Below are 26,299 nucleotides of genomic sequence, written 5' to 3' on the forward strand. Positions count from 1 at the left end.
CACCCCTGCCTGAGTGGCTTGTGGAGAGCTGGGGAAGCCCCCCACCCTGGTTCCCATCATCTTTGCGCACAGCAAGAGCGTGATTAAAGGGATGAGTGGACTAGGAGGAGAGCTTGAAAAAATTGCTAGGAAGATGGGAGTGAAACATTCCCAGGAAGACTTTCCTATTCTGTGCTCTAATTTATAAAAGCTTGGACTCCTAGATAAAAAGCTGAGCCTAATCCTGTCTGGAAGGAAAGTGATCTGGAGCAGCTGAAAAACACCTCCCTGGGCTTCTCTTTTCACTTTCTCCTCTTCCTGCTGACATGGCCCTGCTCTCTGCCAGTTTGTGTGGTCTTTGATGGATGGCCTATCTCCTCCTCCTCCTTGGTCCTTTCTGTTCCCCTTGTGGCCTCTCTGGGGGGCAGGGTGTTGGGTAAGTATTTCTGCAGAAAGCAGTAGATAGATGTGTTGGTGGGGGGCGGGGGGCACAGGCATAACATCCTGAGAAAAGACCTTGCCTTGTATCAGGTTGATTTATGGTCATGACCTAACTTGGCTCTGTTTTTTGCTCATTTTTCTCATAAAACAAGCTTGCACCATACAGCATGTTTTTTTAGTTACCAGAGCTGATGACACTGTGCATGACTCCTCTGTTTTGTTGAATAGAACCTCACCTTCCTGGAAGCTGCTGGGCCTTCTTGGAGAAGCAGAACTCTCACTCCTGACTTTGATTCTCCCAGAAGTGCAGAAAGGACTCTGCCATGGGGCTTTCCTGGAAGTGAGGTTCTATGGCCATCTCAGTGCCAAGGGCAGTATTTCTGTCTGAACCTTATTGTTATTTTCTACCACCTTGGTTTGTATTGTAGTTAAATGGTCTCTTCTATGGGGCTCTGCCATGGATAGGGGCTCTCTCCACAACGGGGATTTGCCCAGGAAAAGCTCTCAATAGGTTTTACCACATGTGCTGTAATCCAGCTGTGTAGGACCCAGGAGGAAGCAGCTTTTTATGTGAGGGCTGGGGGAAAGCATGTCTAGCATCACGAGAAAGTCTAAGCACTCATGATGACACAGTGCACAGAATGCTTGGTCCCCCGGGCGCCTGGGTGGCTCAGTTGGTTAAGCGACTGCCTTCGGCTCAGGTCATGATCCTGGAGTCCCTGGATCGAGTCCCGCATCGGGCTCCTCTGACCCTCCCCCCTCTCATGTGCTCTCTCTCTCTCAAATAAATAAATAAAATCTTAAAAAAAAAAAAAAAAGAATGCTTGGTCCCCCTTACATCATCCCTCTAGCTCAGATGCAATTGCAGGGCTTTGGGGCAACACCGTCTGTCCCCCCTCCCCCTCTACCCCAGAGTGGTGGGGAATGTTTCTCCTCTGAGTCAAGACTCATGACTCGGTTTGACTTCTGGAACAGAGTCAGTGCAATGCAGGAACTAAAACCCATTCCTCTCTTAACCCTGTGGGAAATGCACAGGTGTCTGAGACAGGCTTTTGTCCTTACAATGCTCTCATATTGCTTGATGGAATAAAGAAAGTAGCAGCAGTACCGTGCGGCTCAGCAAGGAGTGCTCTAACGAGAGCACTCAAGGAAGGCTTCCTAGACAAAATGGACCTGTGGCTGACTTCTGAAGGACATGCCCACAGATGGGAGGCATTTCAGACAAAGGGAGCTAGATGACATTTTCAATGGGGCTAGAATATTGATGTTGAAGAGTGGTGTGTTGACTGGAGAGCAGGGTTTAATTGGGGAGGTGTAAGAGTATGAATCTCTGTGCACCTTTCTCAGCATTGGGCCTTCTTAGCCTCTCCATTTATTTCAACACTCTGAAATAAGTTCACACAATGTTCCTGAAACACAGATACTCCTCTGTTTTGAGGAAAAGGGTATGAGATGCTCCTTTTCCCCTTTTGTCATTACCATAAAATAAGAATGCCAAGGACAGGTTGAGTCCTGACCATTCTCAGAAGATTCTTTTTTTTTTCCCCTCTTTTTTTACTTTACACTGACTTTTATTTTTTTTATTTTTATTTTTTTTAAAGATTTTATTTATTTATCTGATAGAGAGAGAGACAGCAAGAGACGGAACACAAGCAGGGGGAGTGGGAGAGGGAGAAGCAGGCTTCCTGCTGAGCAGGGAGCCCGATGCGGGGCTCGATCCCAGGACCCTGGGATCGTGACCTGAGCCGAAGGCAGATGCTTAATGACTGAGCCACCCAGGCGCCCCTTACATTGACTTTTATAACTCCTGGGGAGGATATGATAACTTGCCTTATAATTATGATGCCAGGAGCACTGTTGAAGCATAACTCCCTCTATCTGGTCTTGTGGTCAGGGACTCCCTTCTGTCAAAACCAATGGACAGAAGATCCCAGAAGGGGAGAGGGAAGATTTCTGGTGGATCCTTCTCCACCAGAGAGCGGGCAGAGCAGTTTGACTGGGTTGGTTGAGAGGTAGGGGCAGCTTCAACCTGGACCACCCACTCCTCTGTTTTATTACATTTTCTTCTAATATAGGGTCCCCTCCACCAGTTACACACCTAGTGGGAAAACCAAGAAAAGAAGGTGGAGATGGAAGCCACTGGCTTGGAAGGGAGTTTTCAGTTGAGTGTTCTTGATATTGGCTTCCCTTCCACCTTCTTCAGCCTTCAGTTGCTGTCCTCGCTTTGGGATGAAAAGCTCTCCCTGTGCCTCAGGGTCCTCTAGAATTGATTCCTGAATGGTATGTATCGCAGAAAACCCTGCAGGACCACCCGGAAATTTTACCAAATGTTCAGCAAGTCAGTCTATCATTTGGGCAACATGGACATAATTAACCAGCCAGCTAGTCAGTTCGGTCCTCCAAACTATTTCGGGGGCATGGCTGTTAGCCTCCATAGGTTTTGAAGAGTCAGATCCCAATCACCTTCAAGGAGTGGTCTGCATATTTGTTAATGCCACATTCACCAGCCTGTATTGCTCTTCTTGCTTCAAAACAATAAATAGATACTATTTTTTAGTATTTGAAATATTTTATTTTTTATTTTTTTAAAGATTTTTTTATTTATTAGAGCGAGCGAGAGAAAGCAAGCACACAGAGGGAGAGGGAAAAACAGACTCCCTGATGAGCAGGGAGCCTGACGTGGGGCTTGGTCCCAGTACCCTGGGATCATGACCTGAGCCGAAAGCAGATGCTCAACTGACTGAGCCACCCAGGTGTCCCAGATTCAAAGTATTTTAATGCAGTGGAAAAAGCATGGGCTTTTTGGTCAAAGAGCCCTGGTTTTGATCCCTGTGTCTGGCCCTTACTAGATGTAAGACTATGGATGACTTGTTTAACTTCTATGACCCTTGGTTTTTGGTCTGTAAATGAGGATAATAAAATCAACGCATACATTTGTGGTAGGGTTTAGTAGGGGTGGCACATGCCCAGTGTCTGGAGCATAGTAGACATTTAATTAAAGGTAGTTTAGGTCCCTTTATTTCCTCTTGTGATGAGCAACAGATCTCCTGAGTGCAAAGAAAGAACCCAAGAAGTGGAAAGAAGCAGGATTATTTCTCTACAGAGGCCACATTTTAAAATGTACCTAGTAAGCGGTTGTCTGTAACTCTTTCGCTATGATGTTTACTACTATTAGAATTTCTCATAATCACTCAGGGAGACTGTATCCTCGTTTGAAGAAGGCTTTTCTCCTTGACAGTAATTGACTCTATTAATTCCCAAACAATTAATAATAGAGAACTGGATGCAAATGATTTTTCCTGAAGACCCACATCTCTGTTAAGATATCCAGGGTCTGTAAATATGAGTTTTGGAGTTAGAAACAGGAATACAATGAATAGGATATACTCCCTCAATTTACTTTCCTTTTTCTCAAAACTTAGATTAAATACAGGGCAAGGTGTTTGGACAATTTTAAATTTAGTCAACATTGATACATAATGGAAGCCCGTTCCAAACAAGAACTGGAAGAGTGATTCTTAAAGTCTTAAAATGACATGGTCCAAATGTTTGGCTTCAGTACCATCACCATTCTTCAAGTTACATCATTCAATCTCATTTTTCCAACCCATGGACTATCATAGTTCAGTTCAGTGTTGAGTGATTTCATAAATCATATTGATGATTCGGTCCCTCTGTTCCTCCCAAGAATGTGACTTTGATGAATAAACAACAGTTATAACACATTTGCTTTTATCACATATACATCCAAAGTTGTAAAATCTCAATGTTGCAAAAGCTAAGGGTTTCACCACATATAGTGTGTTGGCTTATGCTGCCTTGGTTTTGTCAGTCTCTACTCTGCTAGTCTGAAAAGAAAGAGAAGTCTCTTAAATGGGGATTTGGAAATTTTTCCTCTAAATCAAAGTCTGTCTTGCTCCTATTTGATGGAGTTAAGAAAGCAGGCCTGGTGTCCCTCCTGAGAATGTGTGGATGAGCTGTGCAGGTTGCTCTGTGATCCCACTTTTTGGTTGAAGGGGCTGGACAGCAGGTCTGGGATGGACAGCTTTTATTTAACCAGCACAGTTGGTCACTGGGTGCTTAAAATGGGTAGCCATTTTGAGGCTCAAAATCCAAAGTGGAGGCAACATTTACCCTTTACTTTTTTTTTTTAAAGACTTGTTTATTTAAGAAAAGTTTTAGGTATACAACAAAATATAGAGGAAGGTACAAGATTTCCCATATATCTACTGCCCCTGCACATGCATAGCCTTTGCTGTGATCAATGTCACTCACCGGAATGGTACATTTTATTATTTACCAAGAATGAACCTACACTGACACGTGATAATTATGAAAGTCCATAGTTTCCTTAAGGGTCACTCTGGGTGTTGTACATCCTATGGGTTTGGACCAAAGTAAAATGACATATATCCATCATTATAATATCACACAGATTATTTTCACTGTCCCCCAAATCCTCGGTGCTCTGCCTGTTCATCTCTCTCCCCTTACTCCTGGCAATCACTGACCTTTTTATTTTCTTCATAGTTTTGCCTTTCCAGAATACCATATAGTTGGAACCATACCATATGTAGTCTTTTTAGATTGGCTTCTTTGACTTAGTAATATATATTTATGCTTCCTCCATGTTTTTTCATGGCTAGGTAGCTCATTTCTTTTTAGTGCAGAGTAATGGCCCATTGTCTAGATGTACCACAGTTATTATCTATTCACCTAATGAAGGACATCTTGGTTGCTTTCAAAATATGGCAATTATGAATAAAACTGCTACAAACATCTGTGTGCAGGTTCTTGTGTAAACAGAGTTTTCATTTTCTTTGGGTAAATATCCAGGAGTGTGATTGTTTGATCATATAGTGAGAGTACGTTTAATTTTTCAAGAAACCACCAAACTGTACCATTTTGAATTCTCACCAGCAATGTATGAGAGTTCCTGTTGTTCCATATCTTCACTAGCATTTGATGTTAGCATTCTGCATTTTGGCTATTCTAATACATGTGTAGTGGTATCTTGTTTTAAGTTGCATTTCCCTGATGACATATGATGTGGAGTACCTTTTCATATGCCTGTTTATTTGTATATCTTTGGTAAGTTATCTCTTATAGTCTTTGGCTCATTTTTAAATGGGTTGTTTCTTTTCTTACTCTTAAGCTTTAAGAGTTCTTTGTGTATTTTGGATGACAGTCTTTTATCAGATGTTCTTTTGCAAGTATTTTCTCCCTGTCTGTGGCTTGTCTTCTGGTTGTCTTGACACTGTCTTTAGCAGAGCAATAGTTTTTTATTTTTAATCAAGTCCAGCTTATAAATTACATCTTTCATAGATCATGTCTTGGTGTTATAGCTAAAAATGTCATCACCAAACACAAGGTCATCTAGATTTTCTCCAATGTTATCATCTAGGGTTTTTGTAGTTTTACACCTTGCATTTAGGTCTATAATCCATTTTGAGTTAATTTTGATGAATAGTGTAAGGCGTATGCCTAGCATTATTGTTTTGTGTGTGGTTATCATTGACCCAGCACGATCTGTTGAAGAGACTATCTTTGCTCTATTGTATTGCTTTTGCTCCTGGTCAAAGATCAGTTGAATCTATTTATGTGGGTCTATTTCTGGGCTCTCTGTCCTGTTTCATTGATGGGTTTGTCTACACTTTCACCAATACCACACTGTCTTGATTACTGTAGCTTTATAGTAAATCTAAAGTGACATTTACTCCTTTTAAATTCTAAAAAATCAGCTCAGCAGCAAAGTACACATAGCCACTTCAACAGTCAGAGGGAGAAGGAGACACTTGGCAGTTTACATCTGATTTCAGTCTTTATCATGGTGGAACTGGCTCAGACAGGCTCATCAGAATCAACTGTATATCTCTTCCCAATCCCATGTTCAGCAACATCATATTGGTAACTTAAAATTGGCCATTGTAGAAATATTTGTACTACAAAAATTGGCAAATGCTACAAATCAGGACTTGTTTTTTTTTTCCCTTTTCTTTTCTTCAGAGGACCAGTTGTTAAATATTTTCCAGCATAACATTGGCTTTATACCTGATTTCTTCTTCCCTTTAATGTTTTATCATCAAATTCCTCCTTGTCATAGCTAATGTTTGTTCATCACTTTCTATGAGTTAGGCACTGTGTGAAGATCTTTCACATGTATTCTTTTATTTAATTCTCCCAAAAACCTCAGGAGGTAGGCCTGGGACTGAAAGATGCTGAAGAGACCAGTGAAGGACAGATTTTATTTTACAGGTACAATTTGCAAATAAGTAAACTGAGGCTCAGCAAGGTGATATAATTTTTCTGGGGTCACATATCATGTTAAGTAGCCTGGGGGCTGAAACTTCCACTGACTCATGCTTGGAACCTCTATCATAGAAATCTGTTCTAGGCTCTGAATCATGACACTTCAGCTCTAGTGTACTGTCTGCACCCAGCCTGACACACGACCTCTCAGACTCTCAGTGTCTTCATCTATACAATGAGACTGGTGATAGTTATCCTGCCTAGCTCACAGGATGGCTTTACCATTTAAATGATAGTTACACAAGATTGCTTTGGAAAGCTCAAGTATTATATAAATGGGAGATATCTTTCCATGCTAAGAAGTAAGGGAAAAAATATTCACAAAAAGAATACCACATCCCAATTTAGAAGATTCAGCTGAATTGGGTATTTGATACAAGGAATTTTACAGTGGATGTTTCTGGGTGAGCTGTCAGGACCTTTGATTTGGGAATGTTTGAACTTACATCTTGGAGTTCCTTGGCTTTGGGTCTTCCTAACCTTTTCAGACAGTTTGACTGGTGATCAAGGTAGCCCTAGTTTCATGGGCAGATTTGGATAGCGTCAAATTATTAACAAGATGGGTCAGTGCTAGAAAGTTGGCATTTAATAACTTTAGGGAGAATTTCTGCCATATTATCTCCATGTTTTAATAAAGAGGTTCTTTTGCTGTTCACGTAGCTACTTATACTTCTCACTTTCAGCATATCTCATTGTAGTTACTTATTTAAGGCTTATTTTCTGCACTGTACTGAACTCTCCATGATGTCAAATAACCATTTGATCACTAGAAAACCCCACCACAAATACTGAGACTGGCAGCTAGTACTGCTTCATAAATATCTACTGAGAAAGTACGTGGGTGGACTAACTACATGGAACTCTTGTAGTGTTCATGTCTTTCTTGTGCCACAGTTGTCCATCTGCAAGCTTTGGAAAGTTCTTTAATTGAAGTTGGACCAAGTGTTCAGGACAAGGCCAGCCATGGGATGTTTCCTGCTGCAGTTCCTCTGTGTGCTCTCGGGATATCAGAGGCATTTGGCAACAGTAGGAAAACCTCCAGCTATTCCTTAACTTATTCAGTCCAAGACCCTTACTGTGTTATGCAAGACCTACTTTGACCTGTTTCCACCCATGATGCCTGCCATCTTGCTGTCCCCACTGTGTGGAGTGATCCATAATTCTTTTGCCTGGCCAACTCTTACTCACTCTTCAAGAGTAGGTTTGGGTCTTTTCCCCTCAGGAAATTCTCTCCAAATTATATGGGTTGAGATTAGGTTCTGTTTTCACTCACCTATGTATTCCTTGATCTTAAGTTTTGATATATTGAAATTATCTCTTAATGTTTCCACCCACCCATGAGAGTATAACTCCTCAAGGGCAAAGACTGCTTTTTCTTCCAAAGTTGAAATGAGTTTCTATGTCTGGCATGAATGGGATGTTCAGTAAATGTTTGATGAACTGAAATGACTAATTCCAAGTGAAATTTCATTTCCCAGAAGGAGCAAGTCAGTGAGATGAAATGTGAACCCTTTGTTTAGTAGGGTGACAGTCCTTCAAGTGACCAAGCATGATCCTCTTCCCACCAGCTAGGGCTGAAGTGTGGAGCATCAGGTTATAGGTTCAATGTTGGAGTTAAATCTATGTTTGAGCAGAGGGTGCAATTTCAGCCTCACTATATTGGTTTATTCAGTCTTAAGAGAGAAGAGAATCATAATTTTCTATCCACATCCTCCAGATTGGGGGAAGGGATGATTATTAGTACAGACTGTAGAAGATGCAGGAGGACAGAAATATTTACTTACTTTGTCTTTGGAAAATCTGAAAATCCTCACAAGGTTGTACTCAAGATTTCATGAAAGAGGCAGGGCTGATGGCGGTGATTATCAGGGAGACGTAAGCCACACCATGCTTCAGTGCCGCAGTTTCCTCTTTTGGAATAATAGATCTTTCAGTGGGAGCGGAGGATATTTATTTTCATTTCAGTGGTCTTAAATATGAGTTTTATTATAGGTAATAAAAAGCCCCAATTAATTATCAGTTCCTAGACAGTCAATTAGCCACATTCCCTAATAGCATCATATCTGTGCACTATTTATAACAGGCCCTTATTTCTTTTAACTACTCTCATTCCATTAGTTTGCTGAATTAATGTACAAGTACATACAATGGTTACATAGGTTGTATTAAAATGCCTGATCAGATGTGATTTTTAAACAAATGGTGTGAATCCATTTCAGATGAGCTTTCCAAATGTTCATGTCTGATTTAACTTACCATTGATAGTAGTCTTTCTAATTCTTCTTCACTGATTGGAAATACAATGACTCCCAAATTCTGTCTTCTGCATTTCCATCCACTGGGCAGTAGTGAGAAGAGTGATTTCTTTTGTAAATGTGGTGGATCAGCAGCTCTCAACATGGTCAAAAGAAGTGTATTTGTGAAAGTTTCACTTGTCATTCTGATCTGCAGCTAGGTGATAACATTGGGGTCTTAGTTTGGGCTGCTTTAACAAATATACCATGACTAGGTGGCTTAAACAAAAACAGTTTTTTTTCTCAGTTCTGGAGGCTGGTAAGTCTAAGATGCCAGCAGATCCAGTGTCTGGTGAGAATCCTCTTCCTGGTTTGCAGATGACCCTCTTCTTGTATCATCACATTGCAGAGAGCAAGAAGAGTTAGCTCTCTTCCTCTCCTTAAAAGGATGCTAATCCCATCATGGGGCTCCATCCTCCTGACCCAACTGCCTCCTACAGGCTCCATCTCCAAATATCATCACAATAGGAATTAATGTTTCAACATATGAATTTTAGGGGGATATAAATATTCAGTCTACAATAATTGGGTTAGAGAATTCTTTCTTTCTTTCTTTCTTTTTGACATGGAATGAGTGCAGGGCAGTGCTTCAAAAACTATTCTCTTCCTATAGATGAACAATGGTAATACAGCAAATAAAATGCAGTTATCTAGGCACTTAGTGAGGTTTCTCATATGCAACTTGGGACATCTTATTAAATTAGAAAGCAAAGAATAATTACTCTGATAATCATTTAAAAAGTAATACTTCTATCATACTTGTTACAACTCCCAACTAAAATGACTATTTTAGTTCTTTTGTCTAATAAATCCTTTCTAATATCATTACTAAAACTTAGATTAATCTGAACTAGACTATTATGATAAAGTTACATCTTCTATGTATTGTCTCAAGAAGTTAGAAATATCATTTTAGACACACTATCAATAATTTTATAGCTTCCTATGAGAAAAATAAGGAGAAACAATTGTTTTATTGATACTAACCAGAAGTTCTAATAACAGTAAGTAAAAGTGTTCAAAATTGCAACTAGATGCCTGGTAGGTAACAAGTTAATTATCTGGTAATTTATATGTGAAGCCTAATAATTTGTAATTCAGCTCACATATAGACAGGCGCTGACTTATATTGGTTCAACTTACGATTTTTTGACTTTATGATGGTGTGAAAGTGATACATATTCAGTAGAAACTGTACTTTAAATTCTGAATTTGGATCTTTTCTTGTATGGTCCCATATTGGACCAGTATATGGTCCCAATACTCTCTCGTGATGCTGGGCTGCATTGAGCCAAATGACCAAAAAAAGAGTAGACAACTGATACCCTTCCAGCTATTCTGTACCCATATAACCATTCTGTGTTTTACCTTTAGTACAGTATTCAATAAGTTACATGAGATATTCAACACTTTATGATAAAATAGTGTTTGTCTTAGGTGATTTTAGCCGATTTCTGTCGGCTACTGTAGGTATTCTGAGACATACAAGGTAGGCTAAGCTAAGCTGCAGTGTTCAGTAGGGTAGGTATATTCAATTCATTTTCAACTTACGATAGGTTAATCAGGAAGTAACCCCATCATAAGTCAAGAAAGATCTGTAGATACACCTATTTATATGCGACAAATATAAAATAGTATCTCCAATTCTTCCTCTTAAAAACTAGCAGATACTAGTCGAGAGCTTAGTAACTTCATGGTCCCGATATTAAATATTGTAGTACATTTGTTCATAGGTCAGCAGATGGATATAATTAAGGCTAAATGTACTTATCAAAATAAGTTAACCAAATTGAAACTCTGAACCAGGGAACTTACTCTTCATCTCACTAGATTTGTCTGCCCTTTGAAAGTCTTCCCCATACAAGAATTTGTTAAAGCAGCAGTTCTTATGCTCCTTTATCAGACAGATCTCAGTGTAAAAACACCTCCCCCCCCCACCTGAACAAACAAAACTGGAACATCACCATTGCATTATACCTAGTCCTCACCAGTACTTCAAAGTCTGATTGTTAGAGTTGCTTTTGTTGAAAAAATGTGGGTTTGTTTTTTTTTTTAAAGATTTTATTTATTTATTTGACAGAAAGAGAGAGCACAAGCAGGGGTAGTGGCAGGCAGAGGGAGAGGGAGAAGCAGACTCTCTACCGAGCAGAGATCCCGACATGGGGCTTAATCCCAGGACCTTGGGATCATGACCTGAGCCAAAGGCAGCCACTTAACCAACTGAGCCACTCAGGCGCCCCTGTTTTATTATTTTTTTAATCACAAGTTACTGATTTATGCTAGAGACAGAAGAAAAGATATTCTGTCATTTATGAAACAGTAGCAACTTTTAAAACACTTGACTGCAATCACAACAGGAGGCCTCATGGCTTTTAAGTCTTGACTCTCCATAGAGATTTTCTTTTTTGGGTGGATTTTATAGGAACTCAGGGGCATAAATACAATTATATAACAGTCTGGGGAAGAAAGACTTTTGGTGTTAGCCTCAGATATGTGATTCAGAGGCTAGCAGACTTCTCCATCATTTATTTATTATATAAAGCAATGCTTATTAAGCATTTCTGGTGTGAATGTAGTGCCTCTATGTAACTTACAAGTAAAATCTGCTCCTGAGACTCTATTTATATACTATTAGAAGAGGTGCTGGGGGGATGGTGGGTTCATAACTACAGATGAGTTTCTGGGAACATTCAAGGCATCCAAATCACCTTTGGGATTCCTGTTTTATCTGTGGTTGTGTTATATCTGACTCCTTTTTCCTGCTGGCAACATATTAATGATCTAGTTATCTACAAGTAGTCCCCCCTTTGTTTATTCAGTTGGACTTAAAAGTCCTGTGCCCTCTGAGTAAGATGGTAAGGTAGTGTATGGTAAGGAGCTTCAGCTTCATTTCTCTGGTAGAGTTTCACCTCTGTACTGTGGTGGGCATCATTGGTTATAGGACAACTATTCTTATAACTGACTTGACTATTTTTTCATCTAGGATGATGGGGCGGTACCATTTTGCTTACTCTGGGGAACGGCTATTCACTGTGGATGGGCACCCTTGCACTAGAGGGAACAGTGGACTGAGAATGATACCTGTTACAGTCTTCTCTGAGGGATTTCCCTATTCACCAACTCCTTGTTTTCCCCCATGAGAATCATAATTTCAGTATTCAAATGAGGAAAAAGGACCTTTTGAGGGAATAGGAGATTATTGTCTTTTCTAAAAACTGATTGCCCCCATGGCTTCTGAGGAAGGGAGGGAAGACGTGAATTCAGGGTGAGGAACTTTTGTGACAAACTCTAGAGGATGGTTGTCACTTGCATTAGACATCCCCTTCTTAGCTTCCATTTTGATTATTGAAAAATACCAGAATGAGTTAAATTGGATGGAATCTCAAATTAGATTCATTTGGGGGATAGATGTTGCCAGGATGGCCCGATATGGGGTACTGGATAAGCATCTCAGGTGGGGAACCTGTATCACTTATTTTTTCCCACTAAAAACCTACATTCTTGCTATTTATATGGGTTTTCTTCTCCTTTTCTCCATCTCCTTTGTATCTGGTATTTCTCCCCTCGATTCTTCCTTCTTTCCCAGGTGTGTTTGATAACTGCTCCCACACTGTCAGTGACAAGGGCTGGGCCCTAGGGATCCGCTCAGGGAAGGACATGGGAAGGCGAGATGCTTGCTTCTTCTTCTCCCTTCGCACCGACCGTGTGAAGAAAGCCACCATTGTGACTGGCCACAGTCGCTACCAACCAGGCACATGGACACACGTGGCAGCCACTTATGATGGACAGCGTATGGCCCTGTATGTGGATGGCACTCGGGTGGCTAGTAGTCCAGAGCAGTCTGGTCCCCTGAACAGCCCCTTCATGGCGTCTTGTCGCTCTTTGCTTTTGGGGGGGGATAGCTCTGAGGATGGCCACTATTTTCGTGGACACCTGGGTACACTGGTCTTCTGGTCGACCGCCCTCCCACAAAGCCACCTCCAACACAGTCCTCAGCATCCAACTGGAGTGGAGGAACTGAGCACCCTGATCCTGACAGCCAGTTTTGAGCCCTTGGAAGAACAGTGGGCCCCCTTTAGGGATGGGGAGTATCCACGGCGTGAGGTTCTGCAGGGCTTTGAGCCTGAGCCTGAGATTCTGTCACCTTTGCAGCCCCCACTCTGTGGGCGGACGGTTTGTGACAATGTGGAGCTGATCTCCCACTACAATGGGCACCAGCCCCTCCAGGGAGAGAAGGTGATCCGCTACCAAGTGGTGAACATCTGTGATGACGAGGGCCTGAACCCCATCGTGAGCGAGGAGCAGATCAGCCGGCAGCACAAGGCACTGAACCATGCCTTCAGCCGCTACAACATCAGTTGGCAGCTGAGTGTCCACCAGGTCCACAACTCCACCCTGCGCCACCGGGTTGTGCTTGTGAACTGTGAGCCCAGCAAGATTGGCAATGACCACTGTGACCCTGAGTGCGAACACCCACTGACAGGCTATGACGGGGGTGACTGCCGCCTGCATGGCAGGTGCTACTCCTGGAACCGCAGGGATGGGCTCTGCCACGTGGAGTGCAACAACATGCTGAATGACTTTGACGATGGGGACTGCTGTGACCCCGAGGTGACTGATGTGCACAAGACCTGCTTCGACCCTGACTCACCCAAGAGGTAAGGGACTGGGGCTTGGGGTGTCCTACTTATAGGATGCATTTATTACATCATTTTATGCTTTTGGTTTCTGGAAAGAAAAGGGGGTTCACACAGCCCCCAAATAAAATATCCCTCCCATGAGACATTATTGAGCTTTTGTGAAGTCCTAGGTGTTAGATAATTAGGGACACAGGGATGGCAAAGACAAGGGACAGCCCTCACAGAACTCATTTTCTGTGGAGCAGACAACGTGTACATGGTGTGACATGTACCTGAAGACGTATGCCCCAGGTGCTTGAGGCACAGGAGAGCCAAACAGCTTAGTCTGCCAGAGGAAGCCAGGGGCTCTTCAGAGAGCAAATAAGGTAAACATTGGCAGAAACCAATCAGCACCAATTATACCTGAGTGTTCTTCCTATAGTCGTAGGTTCCCAGCAAAGTAACACAAATCTGTGAAGAGGCCTCATTTGCCTGTGGTCTCTGGTGCAGTTTGGGCTGCTCAGCAGTTTTAGGAACACAAGACATTCTATAACTAACCCCATGTCTCCTTAAGGCGACCACAGTCTTCCTCTTTGCCCTGTTAGATTCCATTCCCTACACAGCATCCAGAAAGATCCTTCGTAAAGGGTAAATCAGAACCTATTACTCCCCTTCTTACTTTCTTTCTCCCCACTGTCCTTAGAATAGAATCCACGTCCCCCACCTGGCTCACAGAGTGTGCTGCAAGCTGACAGCTGCCTACCTCCGTGCTTCTTCCCCCAATCACTCTCACACCCTCTCTGTGCAGCCTCTCTCCTGTTCCAATGAGCAGATCAGCTTGTTCTTGCCTGCAGGCTTTGCAATAGCTGTTTCATTTTCTTGGAAATCTCTTTCCCTTGACCTTCCCTTGGTGGGTTTTCTCTTGTCATTTCTATATCGACTGAAATGTCACCTCCTGAAGAGACCTTTCCTGATTTTCCCTAAGTTAAGTAAGCTACTCAATCACTATTATGTCGACTAATTTTGATTCTTTGTGTAACACTCATCCCTTCTAATGTTTTCTTGTACAATAGTTTGTCTTTCTCCTGCCTGAAATGTCATTCCATGAGATCAGGGCCCTTGTTAACCACTACCTACTTAGTGCCTAGAATAGCCCCAACATAAAGTCATTTGTCTCATGTTTATTTTAATGAATTAATGGATCTGATGTGTCTTCTGTTGTGAGACAGAAACCAGTAAGAGGATTTCCATTACAGTCAATGCAGGGGTTGGGGAGTGTTAGAGGGAGGTAAGAAAGGAGAGAGGTGGGTGGTAAACTTGTTAATTTGTGTATGCAGGCAAGGCTTCCTCATGACATAACTGGTACCTTTGTACAAATTATAAAAAGGCTCACATCTGAGCTAGGGTGTAGTGTTGGCGAAGGTGGGAAGACTGGATCTCAGCTTCCACCCAATACCTGGATGGCTGCCTTTGTGTTTCTTGGCCACAATTTGTATAGTAATTTGTGGTATCCCTGTGTGTGGGCAGTCAGTTAACACTAATTAATAGGTCGGCTTGTAGTTCAGGCATGTGATGTTAAAAGACTAAGTGTAAAATTTGGAATCAAGACACAGTTGAATTCGAGAGTCCTTGCTACTTAACTAGCTATATAAACTGTGTAAGTCACTTTCTGAAATTCAGATGTCTTGTCTGTAAAAAGAGGGTGATTGCAGTAATACTTTGCATTACTTATATCCTTGGGCTGTTTTGTGAATCAGATGACATAAGGAATAGAGAAGTGCTTGGGGACTGAAGTTTTCAATGTAAAAAAATTGTCCTAAACTAACATTAATTATTGTCATTATTAGACCTGACAGATGGGAAGCCATTGTTTATATAATAATAATAGGGGAAATTGATCGCATTCCCAGAAATATTCACATAAGAAAGATTCTGTTTGGGTTTGGTTTTTAGATTTTGATAACCTTAAGCAGAAGCTAAACCTCACTAACAACAGTGGTTGCCAACTCTTTGGGGAGACAGGGAAATCTGGCTTGTTCTTACTTTTCTTCTAGCTGATTACAACAACCCACTGCCATGACTGAGAGAGCTGTTGTTCCAGGTACCCAGGCACCATTCTTCTTAGTGGTCCTTTATGTCTCTAAATACCTACAGCTACTACCCTTAACTAGGTGTTTGTAGCTTATTCCCTTTACTGACTCAGAGTTGCCATGGCAACTCATCCCTTCCTAGCCCTAGACCCAGACGTGTTTCAAACCTCCCTACCCCGACATGCAAAATTCACTTTGTGGAATAAAAATGAACTCTTTATGCTTTTTTTTTTTTTTATTCTTATGTTAATCCCCATACATTACATCATTAGTTCTACATGAAGTGTTCCATGATTCATTGTTCGTGCACAACACCCAGTGCTCCATGCAGAACGTGCCCTCCTCCATACCCACCACCAGGCCAACCCATCCTCCCACCCTCCTCCCCTCTAGAACCCTCAGTTTGTTTTTCAGAGTCCATCGTCTCTCATGGTTCATCCACCCCTCCGATTTCCCCCGCTTCATTTCTTTATGCTTTTTTGATAGTTAAAAATATTTAAATCAAAGTAATAAATGCTCACGGTTACAAATATCAAACTGTGTCAAAAGACATAAGGAAGAATGGTGGTCTCCGGCCTAACTTTTCCCATCCTTCTCCACCCTCTAGCCTTGCTCCCATACTTGATTATTTTACCTGTCTCTTTTGATAATTACCTCCATGTCTCCAAGTATTGTATTTATATTACTTGATTCATCGATTTTAAACGTTATGCATTGGCTTGCTCTTATGATAAAGAGGAGACTTTAACTTTTATATTGTCTCCTTCTTCTCCCCTCCATCTTTCCAATATAGTTATTTGACTATCTTTAGTTAAATCAGTTATATATATTTACAAGATCATGGCTATGATTTTTTTTTCTTCTGCAGAACAAATTATGATTCTATTATTATATTTCTTTCCTGGTATAGCTTCCTCCCATCCCCCACCCTACCCCTTGAGTCTCTATTTCTTTTTTTTTTTTTTTTAAAGATTTTATTTATTTATTTGAGAGAGAGAATGAGAGACAGAGAGCACGAGACGGAAGAGGGTCAGAGGGAGAAGCAGACCCCCCGCTGAGCAGGGAGCCCGATGTGGGACTCGATCCCGGGACTCCAGGATCATGACCTGAGCCGAAGGCAGTCGCTTAACCAACTGAACCACCCAGGCGCCCGAGTCTCTATTTCTTCCCTCCCTCCTTCCCTTCTTCCTTTCTTCCCTCCATCATTTTTGATATCCTCAATTGTTTTTATCTTATCAGTTAATCTATAGAATGTGTCTTCTTTTTCATTCTCTGGAGCTCTTCCTTCTAGTTCATTCTATTTTTCTCTCCTCTTCCAATCTTTTTTCTTTTTTTTGAGAGAAAGCAAGAGAGAGTACATGAGTGTGTTTTGGGGAGGTTGCAGAGGCAGGGGGAGAGGGAGAGAGAGAGACTCTTAAGCATGCTCCATGCTTAGCAGGAGCCGGATGCGGGGCTTGAGCTCAGGACCCCGATATCATGACCTGAGTCAAAATCAAGAGTCAACGCTTAACTGAGTGAGCCACCCAGGTGCCCCTCCTCTTCCAGTTTTGACCAGTTATCTAGGTCTGCTGCATAGTTTTCATCCCAGAAATTCTGCTTTATGATTGGAGCCACTGTGTCCTGAACTGTATGATTATCTCCTTTTTTATTACCTTACCTTATTGGACATTTAATTTACAACCTTATTTTACTGGAAGATATCCTTAAGTAACTTTCTAAGAAAGAATGTTGTAGGTATAACTTTTTCTGAGAAACATTTCTCGAAATGTTTTTGTTTTGCCTTTACACAAAATTGATAGTTTGCCTTGGTGTAAAATTTTGGGTTGGAAAACATTTTCTCTCAGATTTTTTGAAAAAATTCATTAGTTGCCTCTAGCTTCTCTTTTGATAATTGTGTGTCTTTTTAGAGGGGGAAGTTTTGTTTCCTTGTAAAAATTGTTTAGAATCTTAGCCTTGTTACTTTAGGGATTTTATGATAATTTTTTTAGAGTTGGCCTTTTATTTTTCTTTTGTTGAGCACTCAATGGTCCTTTTGATTTGGATACTCATGCCCTTACCTTTGGCAAATTGTCTTAAATTATTACTTTGATACTTTTTATTAAGTTTTCTCTGTCCTCTTTTTTTCCTCTTAAGCTCCTGAGGATGGATCTCCTGAACTTATTCTGTGTCTTTTTTCTCTCATATGTTTTTTCTTTCTTTCTTTCTTTCTTTCTTTCTTTCTTTCTTTCTTTCTTTCTTTCTTTCTTTTCTTTCTTTCTTTCTCTCTCTCTTTCTTTTTCTTTTTTTAAGATTTTATTCATTTATTTGACAGAGAGAGACATAGCGAGAGAGGGAACACAAGCAGGGGGAGTGGGAGAGGGAGAAGCAGGCTTCCCGCTGAGCAGGGAGCCCGAAGTGGGACTCAATCCCAGGACCCTGGGATCATGAACTGAGCTGAAGGCAGACGCTTAACGACTCTTTCCTTCTTTCTTTCTTTCTTTTTCTTTCTTTCTCTTTCAGAGATTTCCTTGAGTTTATCTTCTAACTCTTCTATTGAATTTTTAATTTTAGCAATCATATTTTTAAGACCTTCTTATTTTTTTGACTTTCTATATTAATCTATTTTTATTTTAAGGATACAAAATTTTTTTAAGGCTAAAAATAGATATATTCTGATTTTCCCCCCCGGTCACTATATCTGACTCATCTGTAGTTGACTTTTATTTTTCCCTCCCCCCCATCTTAGTTTCTATCTGTCTTTCATGCTGTCTTTTCATGTTATTCCTCAAATATCTAGCACTTGTTCACAATAAGAAACATGCTTTTGGATCTCTACTTATCATGATCTAAAAAAGGATAATTAACTCTGAATTTCTTCTTTTGGAGGAAGAAATTTGCATAGTGGAGAGGAGAGCTTTTTTCTTTCCCAACTCCCATATATTTATTTCATATATAGACTTTTCCCCTTCTATCCTCTGCCTTGTATTCCTTATGCTGAATTTTTATTATTAAAAATATTGAACTCTTATTGGCAAGAACCATATTTTGAAAAACAATTATTTATCAAGGTCCTTGATGTGCCAGACACAGTGAGCTAAGCAGAGGGACAAATATAAAGAATATATAAAGAGCAGGTGCTAACAACTTAGTGGAGAGTTTTAGTAATTTTTTCAGAATTCCCTGGATTTATTTTATCAAAATTAAATCCAGGCCAAGGCACTGAAAGCAGAATATGAAATGCAGACTGCTTTTCTGGGCTATGGCTTGGGTTGTTTGAAAGGCCTTTGGATTCATAGAGACAGATATCTGGATTTCTATGAGTCTGTGACTTGGTTGAGCTAGTGGTTGTCTTGGAACTAAATTATTTGTATATAGTGTCCAGTTATTACAATTAAATCACAGAGCTCAAGCTCACAATTCCATTATACTGTGACTCTGAAGGAATCCAACTTTAACAAATGCTATGCCAGACATTTTTTGAGCAAACAGAGTGTGCCAGGGACAGAGTCCTCTCGGGAGCTTACAGGTTGGTTGAGTAGTGGAGGACACACCTACAGATAGATTACTAACATGCAAGTACAATGATTGACATATGAACAATCCTCATTTTTCAAATCCCATTCAACATTCTCCCTTTCCCCACCCTCAGCAAGAAATCTAGCCCAAAGAAGTTCCTCTCCCAAAGGCTCTGAGAGGAGCAGAGAGCCTGAGGAATCCAGCATCAAACATCTGTAGCCCAGATGGGCCTATCAAAGGGAGAGTATTTATCAGACTTGGGCTGGTCAGAAGGAGATATGAATTATAGATACATTACCCAGCCAGTTGAACAGAATTATCAAGATAGAGGAACTTGGCTTATGGGTAGGGAAGGCTACATGGCCAGATGTCTCTTTGTACATAGTAGCCACCCTGGGAGAGCATCTATAAGAGCTGAGGGAAGGACGGGGGTTGAGAATCCACCTAATAAAATCACAAATGTTGACCACTCCCTATGGTGTATCCTAGGAAGCCAAGCCAAGGGAATCTCCATGCCTTGAGGGAAACTCATCTTCCCCAACCTTTGCATGCTTCAGCTTTTTTTTGGTCATGACTTGTTTCTGTTATTTTTCTCTCTAAAATTATGTCTCAGAGATGAAGGGCTCTTTGCTTCTGAACCTACTTTCTGTCCCTTGTTCTTTCTCTCCTTTTTGCCTCAGCATCGAGCTTAGTATCCATTTGAATTAGGAACAGTGTGCTTGCCTCTCCATTTGGATTCTATATGTCAGATCTCATAATATCATTATCATGGGGAGAAAAATCACCAAATAAAAACAAATGGCTGAGCATAGGTTAAGGAAGCAATAAATCACCTAGTGTCAGACCATGCTGTGAAGCAGATAATGGGATGCTGTACATTTGTTTTTTGAAGGCTGTGGTAGGCTAAGGTCTCTGTGTGTTGGTGACTCACTGTCTCTTCTCTGCCTCATTCCCTGAGTTTTGGTACTGGGGAGTTTTAGGGCAGAAGGACTGCTGGAAATGGTAGTGCTAGGACATGGCTCACTTCCCTCTAGAAGGGTCCTCAGGAGGATGGGCTGGGAGGTGCCCTGCAGGGGCATGGCTGAGAGTGGCGTCTGCACTTGTACACTACAGGGTTTGTATCCAGGGGCAGGAGGGCAGATGCATGTGCCATCAAAGGGAACAGGTGGAGAAATCAGCGCTGCACAGACTTGGATGCTCAGGATTAGCTGTGCTTTGCTCACCCACTCTCTGTGGCTGTTGAGCCAAAGAAATGGTTGGGCTGGGCCCCTGCAGTGGCGGGTCTGTTAAACATCAGCCAGGCTTCATTATAGGTTTCTTTTGAAGTTGGGATTCAAAGTTCCCTGGAGCCAAAAAGAAAAAAAAAAGCACAAGGAAAATAAGCATAAGGGGTAGAAGAGGGCAGAGAGAAAAGAAATGGGGGAGAAACTTTAAAATGAAACAAAGAAACCTCTCAATCCCTCCCCTTCAAAATGCACAAGCAGTGTAAACTCTCAAGAGATGAGTCTCACCTTCTCCTACCCATTTTGCATAGCAAAGATAATAGGAGGAAAGAAATAAAATACTTCAGGTAAACTTAAAAAGCTTACCTACACATAGAAATGTCTCGTGTTTGTTTTCCTATAGGCCAGTTTCTCCCTAGTCCCAGTAGGTACCCTATTATAGGGTAAATGAAGTCCACAATTTTTCTGTTCGCCTGGCTCAATGAATTTTTCTCCCCAGGTAAGTGGGGGAGAGGTTGTTTTTCTCCTTTTTGTGTTTATTTCCTAGCCAAATAGGCAGACTTGAGAGAGCCATGTGGTATGTCTGGGTTAAAAATATTTCCTCTTAGAAAATTTTTAGGAGAGACCCTTGTCTCCAACTACATTCAGTTGTTGAAGATACTTAGGTATTTTCCTAGGAGTTGGGTGCTGGCCCTGTACCCTGATCAGATGCCAGTCTGTCTCAGATGATTTCACTTAGGGATCCCTTCCTAGAATTTAAGCCTAGGAATCTCAAAGAATGCTGCACACTTACAAACGTTTTCTTTTTCTTGTACTCTGGGAACCCTGTTTGGATGTTACTTTAGTTAAACTGGAGGGAAGTTAAATCTTGTTGGTGGGTCTTCCCCCTAACCCAGAAAAATAGGTTTGGGAGAGGGTAGAGCATACGTCATTGTGGGCACTGGGGGTTTTTCTGAGGATGTGTTACATTGGAGTGCCATCCTCTGGAGGACGCTGCTGACTCATTAATTTCCTGAACACCAGCACATCTCTCACTTCTCACCAGGACCTCTACAGCCGTGGATCCGACTCCCCTAGCCTGATACTTGGATGATTCCTACGTATCCTTCAGGTCTCAGTTAGGATGTCACTTCCTCCTTGGGACCATTCCTTTGTCCTCAAATAACAAGTAGCTGTCTCATTTGTATCACTTCTCATTCCCCCTCCTGCCACCACTCTGCTCTGGCCCCCTCCTCTCTCACTTGTATTATTACAATAGCCTCCTAACTGGTTTCAACCCCTTTTGCTCATACCTCCCCATCTCCAGTCTGTTTTTTATGTAGCAGCCAGAGTAATCCTATTAGTATAACTCAGATCAAGTCATTCCTCTGCCGAGAATTCTCCAGCAGCTTCCCAGCTCATTCAAAGCCAGTAGAACTACTATAACCTACAGTACCCTATCTGATCTGGCACCAGTTACTTCTGGCCTCATCTCCTACGCTGCTCTCCTCATTTACTCTATTCCAGCCACACTGGCTTTCTCATTGTCCCTGGACTTGACAGACGGACTCCTACGACATGAGCTATTCAGTGGCTTTTCACTCTGCTAGAATGTACTTCCTCTAGATTTCTCCGTGGCTGGTTTTCCCATTTCCTTCCAGTCTTTTTTCAAAGTCATCTTCTAGGCAAAGCCATCCCTGGTGACCTTATCTAAAATTTCACAGACTCCTTTGACTCTTCATAGTTTCTTTCCTGTTTTATTTCTCTTTTTAGAAATTATCACTAATATATATATGTATATGGTATATATATGATAAATTATATATATATAAATATAATTTTGATTAATACCCATCTTCTCCACTTTTCTAAGATCCATTAGAGAAGGGGTTTTTATGTGTCTGGATTACTATTTTACCCTAGCACATAGAAGAGCAAAAGGATTAGACTAAGAAGTGTTCATTAAATAATTGTTGAATAAAAGAATGTTCTCACCTCAGAATGGTGGTTGGCAAACTATGGCCTGTGGGCCAAATTAGCCTATCACCTGTTTTTGTAAATGATATTTTGTTGAAATGCAGCCCCATCTACTTGTTTACTGTTGTTTAGGGCTGCTTTCATGTGGCAGAATTGTGTAGTTACAACAGACTATATGGCCCACAAATCAAAAATATTTACTATTTGGCCCTTTACAGAAAAAGTTTGCCAACTCCTGCCCAAGTACATACTCATTATACTATATTGTAATTACCCATTGTTGTCTGTCTCTTGCACAAGACTTCAGGCTCTTTGTTCATAGTTCTTGTAACATACTCCGTTGGTATTTTTTAAATGAATTAGCATGTATATAAATGAAAAGTCAGTGACATGGGGGAAATGACAGTGTTGGGCAAGAGTTTGGGTACAGTATGGTGTGCTACTTTGTATAAGAAGGGTATTCAGAATACACACTTGAGTAATCCCTCCTACTCGTCTCATTACTGTGGTAGAATTGCCATATTCAGAAGTAAGTAAAAATAACTAAAGATACCCATGAAAGTGTGAAAATGTTAGCTGTGGAGGCAAAAGGCTGTAAGCCATTTTATTCATTATGTCATTACTTGAGTAGCAGAGCTCCCAGATGGCTCTGAGAGTATGAAACATGGAGTAAATCTTGGTGATCAGAGGAGCAGTCAACTACAATAGCCAGGAAGTAAGATGAGTCCTTATTAGCTGGGAGACAGTAATTGAGGGAAGGAACAGGTTCTTCACAAGGGATGCAGCAGTTGCCCTCTATTTACAGCTTTGTTTTCTGTGGTTTCAGTTATCCACAGCCACCTGTGCTAGAAGCAGATAATCCTCCTTCTGACATACCGTCAGAAGGTCAGTAATAACCAAATGTTACGTCACAATGCCCGTGTCATGCACGTCACTGCATCTCATCCCATAGGCATTTTATCACCTCACATCATCACAAGAAGGGCGAGTACAGTACAATCAGATATTTTGAGAGAGCCCACATTCGTGTAACTTTTACTACATATATTGTTATCATTATTCTATTTAATTATTAGTTGTTAATCTCTTACTGTGTCTAATTTATAGATTAAACTTTATTGGAGATATGTATGTATAGGACAAAACATAGTATGTCTAGGGTTTGGTCTATCCATGGCTTTAGGCATCCACTGGGGGTCGTGGAATGCATTCCCCTCTAATAAGGAGGGGACCACTGTTCAGGCCCTCCGATCAGATAAAGCCTGTTTGAGATGATGTCACAGATTAGCCAAGATTCTTTTTTTTTTTAAAGATTTTATTTATTTATTTGAGAGAGAGAGAATGAGAGAGAGCAAGCACATGAGAAGGGGGAGGGTCAGAGGGAGAAGCAGACTCCCTGCCGAGCAGGGAGCCCGATGCGGGACTCGATCCAGGGACTCCAGGATCATGACCTGAGCCAAAGGCAGTCGCTTAACCAACTGAGCCACCCAGGCACCCTAGCCAAGATTCTTGCCAAACATTTTAATTGGGCTTTTGTGGTTGTAAAGAACAGAGGCTTACTAAAGTAAACTAAAAAAAAAAAAAAAAAAGATTTATTGTACAGTGGCATACGGGCTGGAAGTGGAGCTCGGAGGCTGCCAGGGATGGGGCAGGTTCAGGCACTCAGGCAAAGGCTGCAGGCTTCTCTAAATCTTAGTGCATTTGTACCATTCATATCTTTTTTACCAGTTTGCTAGATTAATAAGAGTTCCTGTACCCTTATAGTGTTAGTTTAAAACTAAACTCAGCTTGCTGTGGCTTTTGGTTTATCTCATTAACTCCTCAGGTTCATATCCCATTGCTAACGGTCTCAGTCTTTTGCAGTATCTTGGTTCGAATTCTGGAAATGGTCAGTGTGAATTGGCACAATTTATCTTTGCATTTGAGACCAGAAGTCATAGGTTTCTGGCCAGCCTTGAGTTCAGGCAACTGTGGGCAAAAGAGCAGGACAGCAGAGAAGGCTCCTCAGGGTTCTGAGGCAGCAGTCCTCTCCCAGCTGGTGCCAAGAATCTGGGTAGAGTGAACTGGTTTTTTGTTTTCACTTCTTGGAGATGAAATGCCTATAGTCATAATTTCTGGTCCTGTCCTTTTCCTTAGACCCTAGACCTTGGTATTCCTAGTAATTCCCATGGAATTTTAATGCCAATTTTATTTCTAGGATTCTATGATCTAGAATTCAAAACTCAAATATTCAGGATAATCCAGGTAAACTACCTAAGTCATAGTAACATATGTATATATTACTATGATATCTATCTATCATCTATCTATCTGTCATCTATTTATCTTACAAATGAACAAGGCACTTTGTATGAATTATCTTATTCAATGCTCACAATAGTTCCAAGAACTAGATATTTTTATTATCTCCTTTTTATATAAAGAAAACTGAAATTGAGATGGTTAACTCACAATCATCATGTAGTGGCAGAACAGGGATTAAACTCTGACTTCAGAGTCAGCGTTATTAACCACCATTCTGTATTGTGTGTCAGGGAGAAATCTTTGTTGTACACTCACAATGAGCTATGATTAGCAAAGTACATAGCTCATAGTGAGTGTACAATAGATATTTGGTTATTTTAATTGTATAATGATAGACTCAGAGAATGTATACGTGTAAAGATGAGGGAAAGGAAACAGAAACCACTGTGGGCTTATTCTTAGGAAAGAGGTTATATAAGAGGTGAATCCCTTAAGCCATGAATAGTGAAATGCTGGAGAAAGAGTTTGTAAGGTAAAGGCAAACATATGAACCAATGTACAGATAGTCATATGCAAACGTATTTTGGCCACTATAAAAATTTTAGAACATTTTGAGGAGTGCCTCGGTGGCTCAGTCATTTAAGCATCTGACTCTTGATTTTGGCTTGGGTCATGATCTCACGGTCATGAGATTGAGCTCCATGTCAGGCTCTGCGCTCAGCCAGGAGTCTGATTGAGATTCTCTCTCTCCCTCTTCCTCTGCCCCAACCCTCTTTCAAATAATAAATAAATAAATCTTAAAAAAAAGAGAACATCTTGAAAGGAGGGGGAAATTTCCTAGGGAAGAGTATGAAAGACAATTGGAAAAGTTCTATTGGGAAGCCCTTAGATGGGCGAAGGGATTTGAACAGTAAGCAAATGGGAGCCATGCATTGTGTATAGAGATATTGATCAATCTATTGATCAATTGATCAATAGATACATAAATGTTTTAATGTATATATGTTTTAATAGATACCATCTCTCTTGAATTTTAGATCTTCCTTTTGAGATTGGTTGGCTCATCCCTGAAAGACAGTTTTTGGGATTTCCTTTATTAAATGTTTGATAGTCATATGCTTTCTTAATTTTCATTTATGTGAAAATATCTTTATTTTACCAAACTTCTTAAAAGATAACTTTGCTAAGTATATAATTTTAGATTGGCTATTTGCTTTCTCTTATCAGGATATGATACCAGAATGTCCTGGTTTCCATTACTGCTGTTGAAAAGTTAGCTATCCATTGCCATTCATTTGTATTTATTCTGCCTTTTCTCTTAGGATATTTTTGAGATCTTTGCCTTCAGTGTTCTGCACTGTGATATGTTTCAGTGATTTATTTGATGTAGATTTTTCTTTATTATTGCATTTGAGATTTATTGTCATTTCTGAATCTAAGCACTCATGTCATCAATTATGGGAAATTATTAGTCTTATTTCTTCAAAGACATCCTTTTAATAATTTCTCTATTATCTCCTTCTGTATTTCTTTTCCTTTTTTAAAATTTTATTATGTTAAGTTAGTCACCATACAATACATCATTAGTTTTTGATGTGGTGATCCATGAACCATTGTTTTCATATAACACCCAGTGCTCCATGCAGTAC

At 40.7% G+C, this 26,299-nt stretch overlaps 1 protein-coding gene across 2 annotated transcripts in view; it reads left to right on the forward strand.

Moving 5' to 3' along the window:
- The window catches only part of PAPPA2 (pappalysin 2), a 252,615-nt gene that overhangs the window by 23,057 nt on the left and 203,259 nt on the right, over positions 1-26,299 (forward strand). For both annotated transcript variants that reach the window (XM_081824648.1, XM_081824649.1), the window contains one exon: positions 12,610-13,681. In XM_081824648.1, the coding sequence (XP_081680774.1) occupies positions 12,610-13,681 (1,072 nt within the window). The remainder of the gene's footprint in view (positions 1-12,609; positions 13,682-26,299) is intronic.

This window comes from Leptonychotes weddellii, chromosome 6, assembly GCF_054177405.1.
Source record: "Leptonychotes weddellii isolate Sample4059 chromosome 6, ASM5417740v2, whole genome shotgun sequence".
Lineage (NCBI taxonomy): Eukaryota > Metazoa > Chordata > Mammalia > Carnivora > Phocidae > Leptonychotes > Leptonychotes weddellii.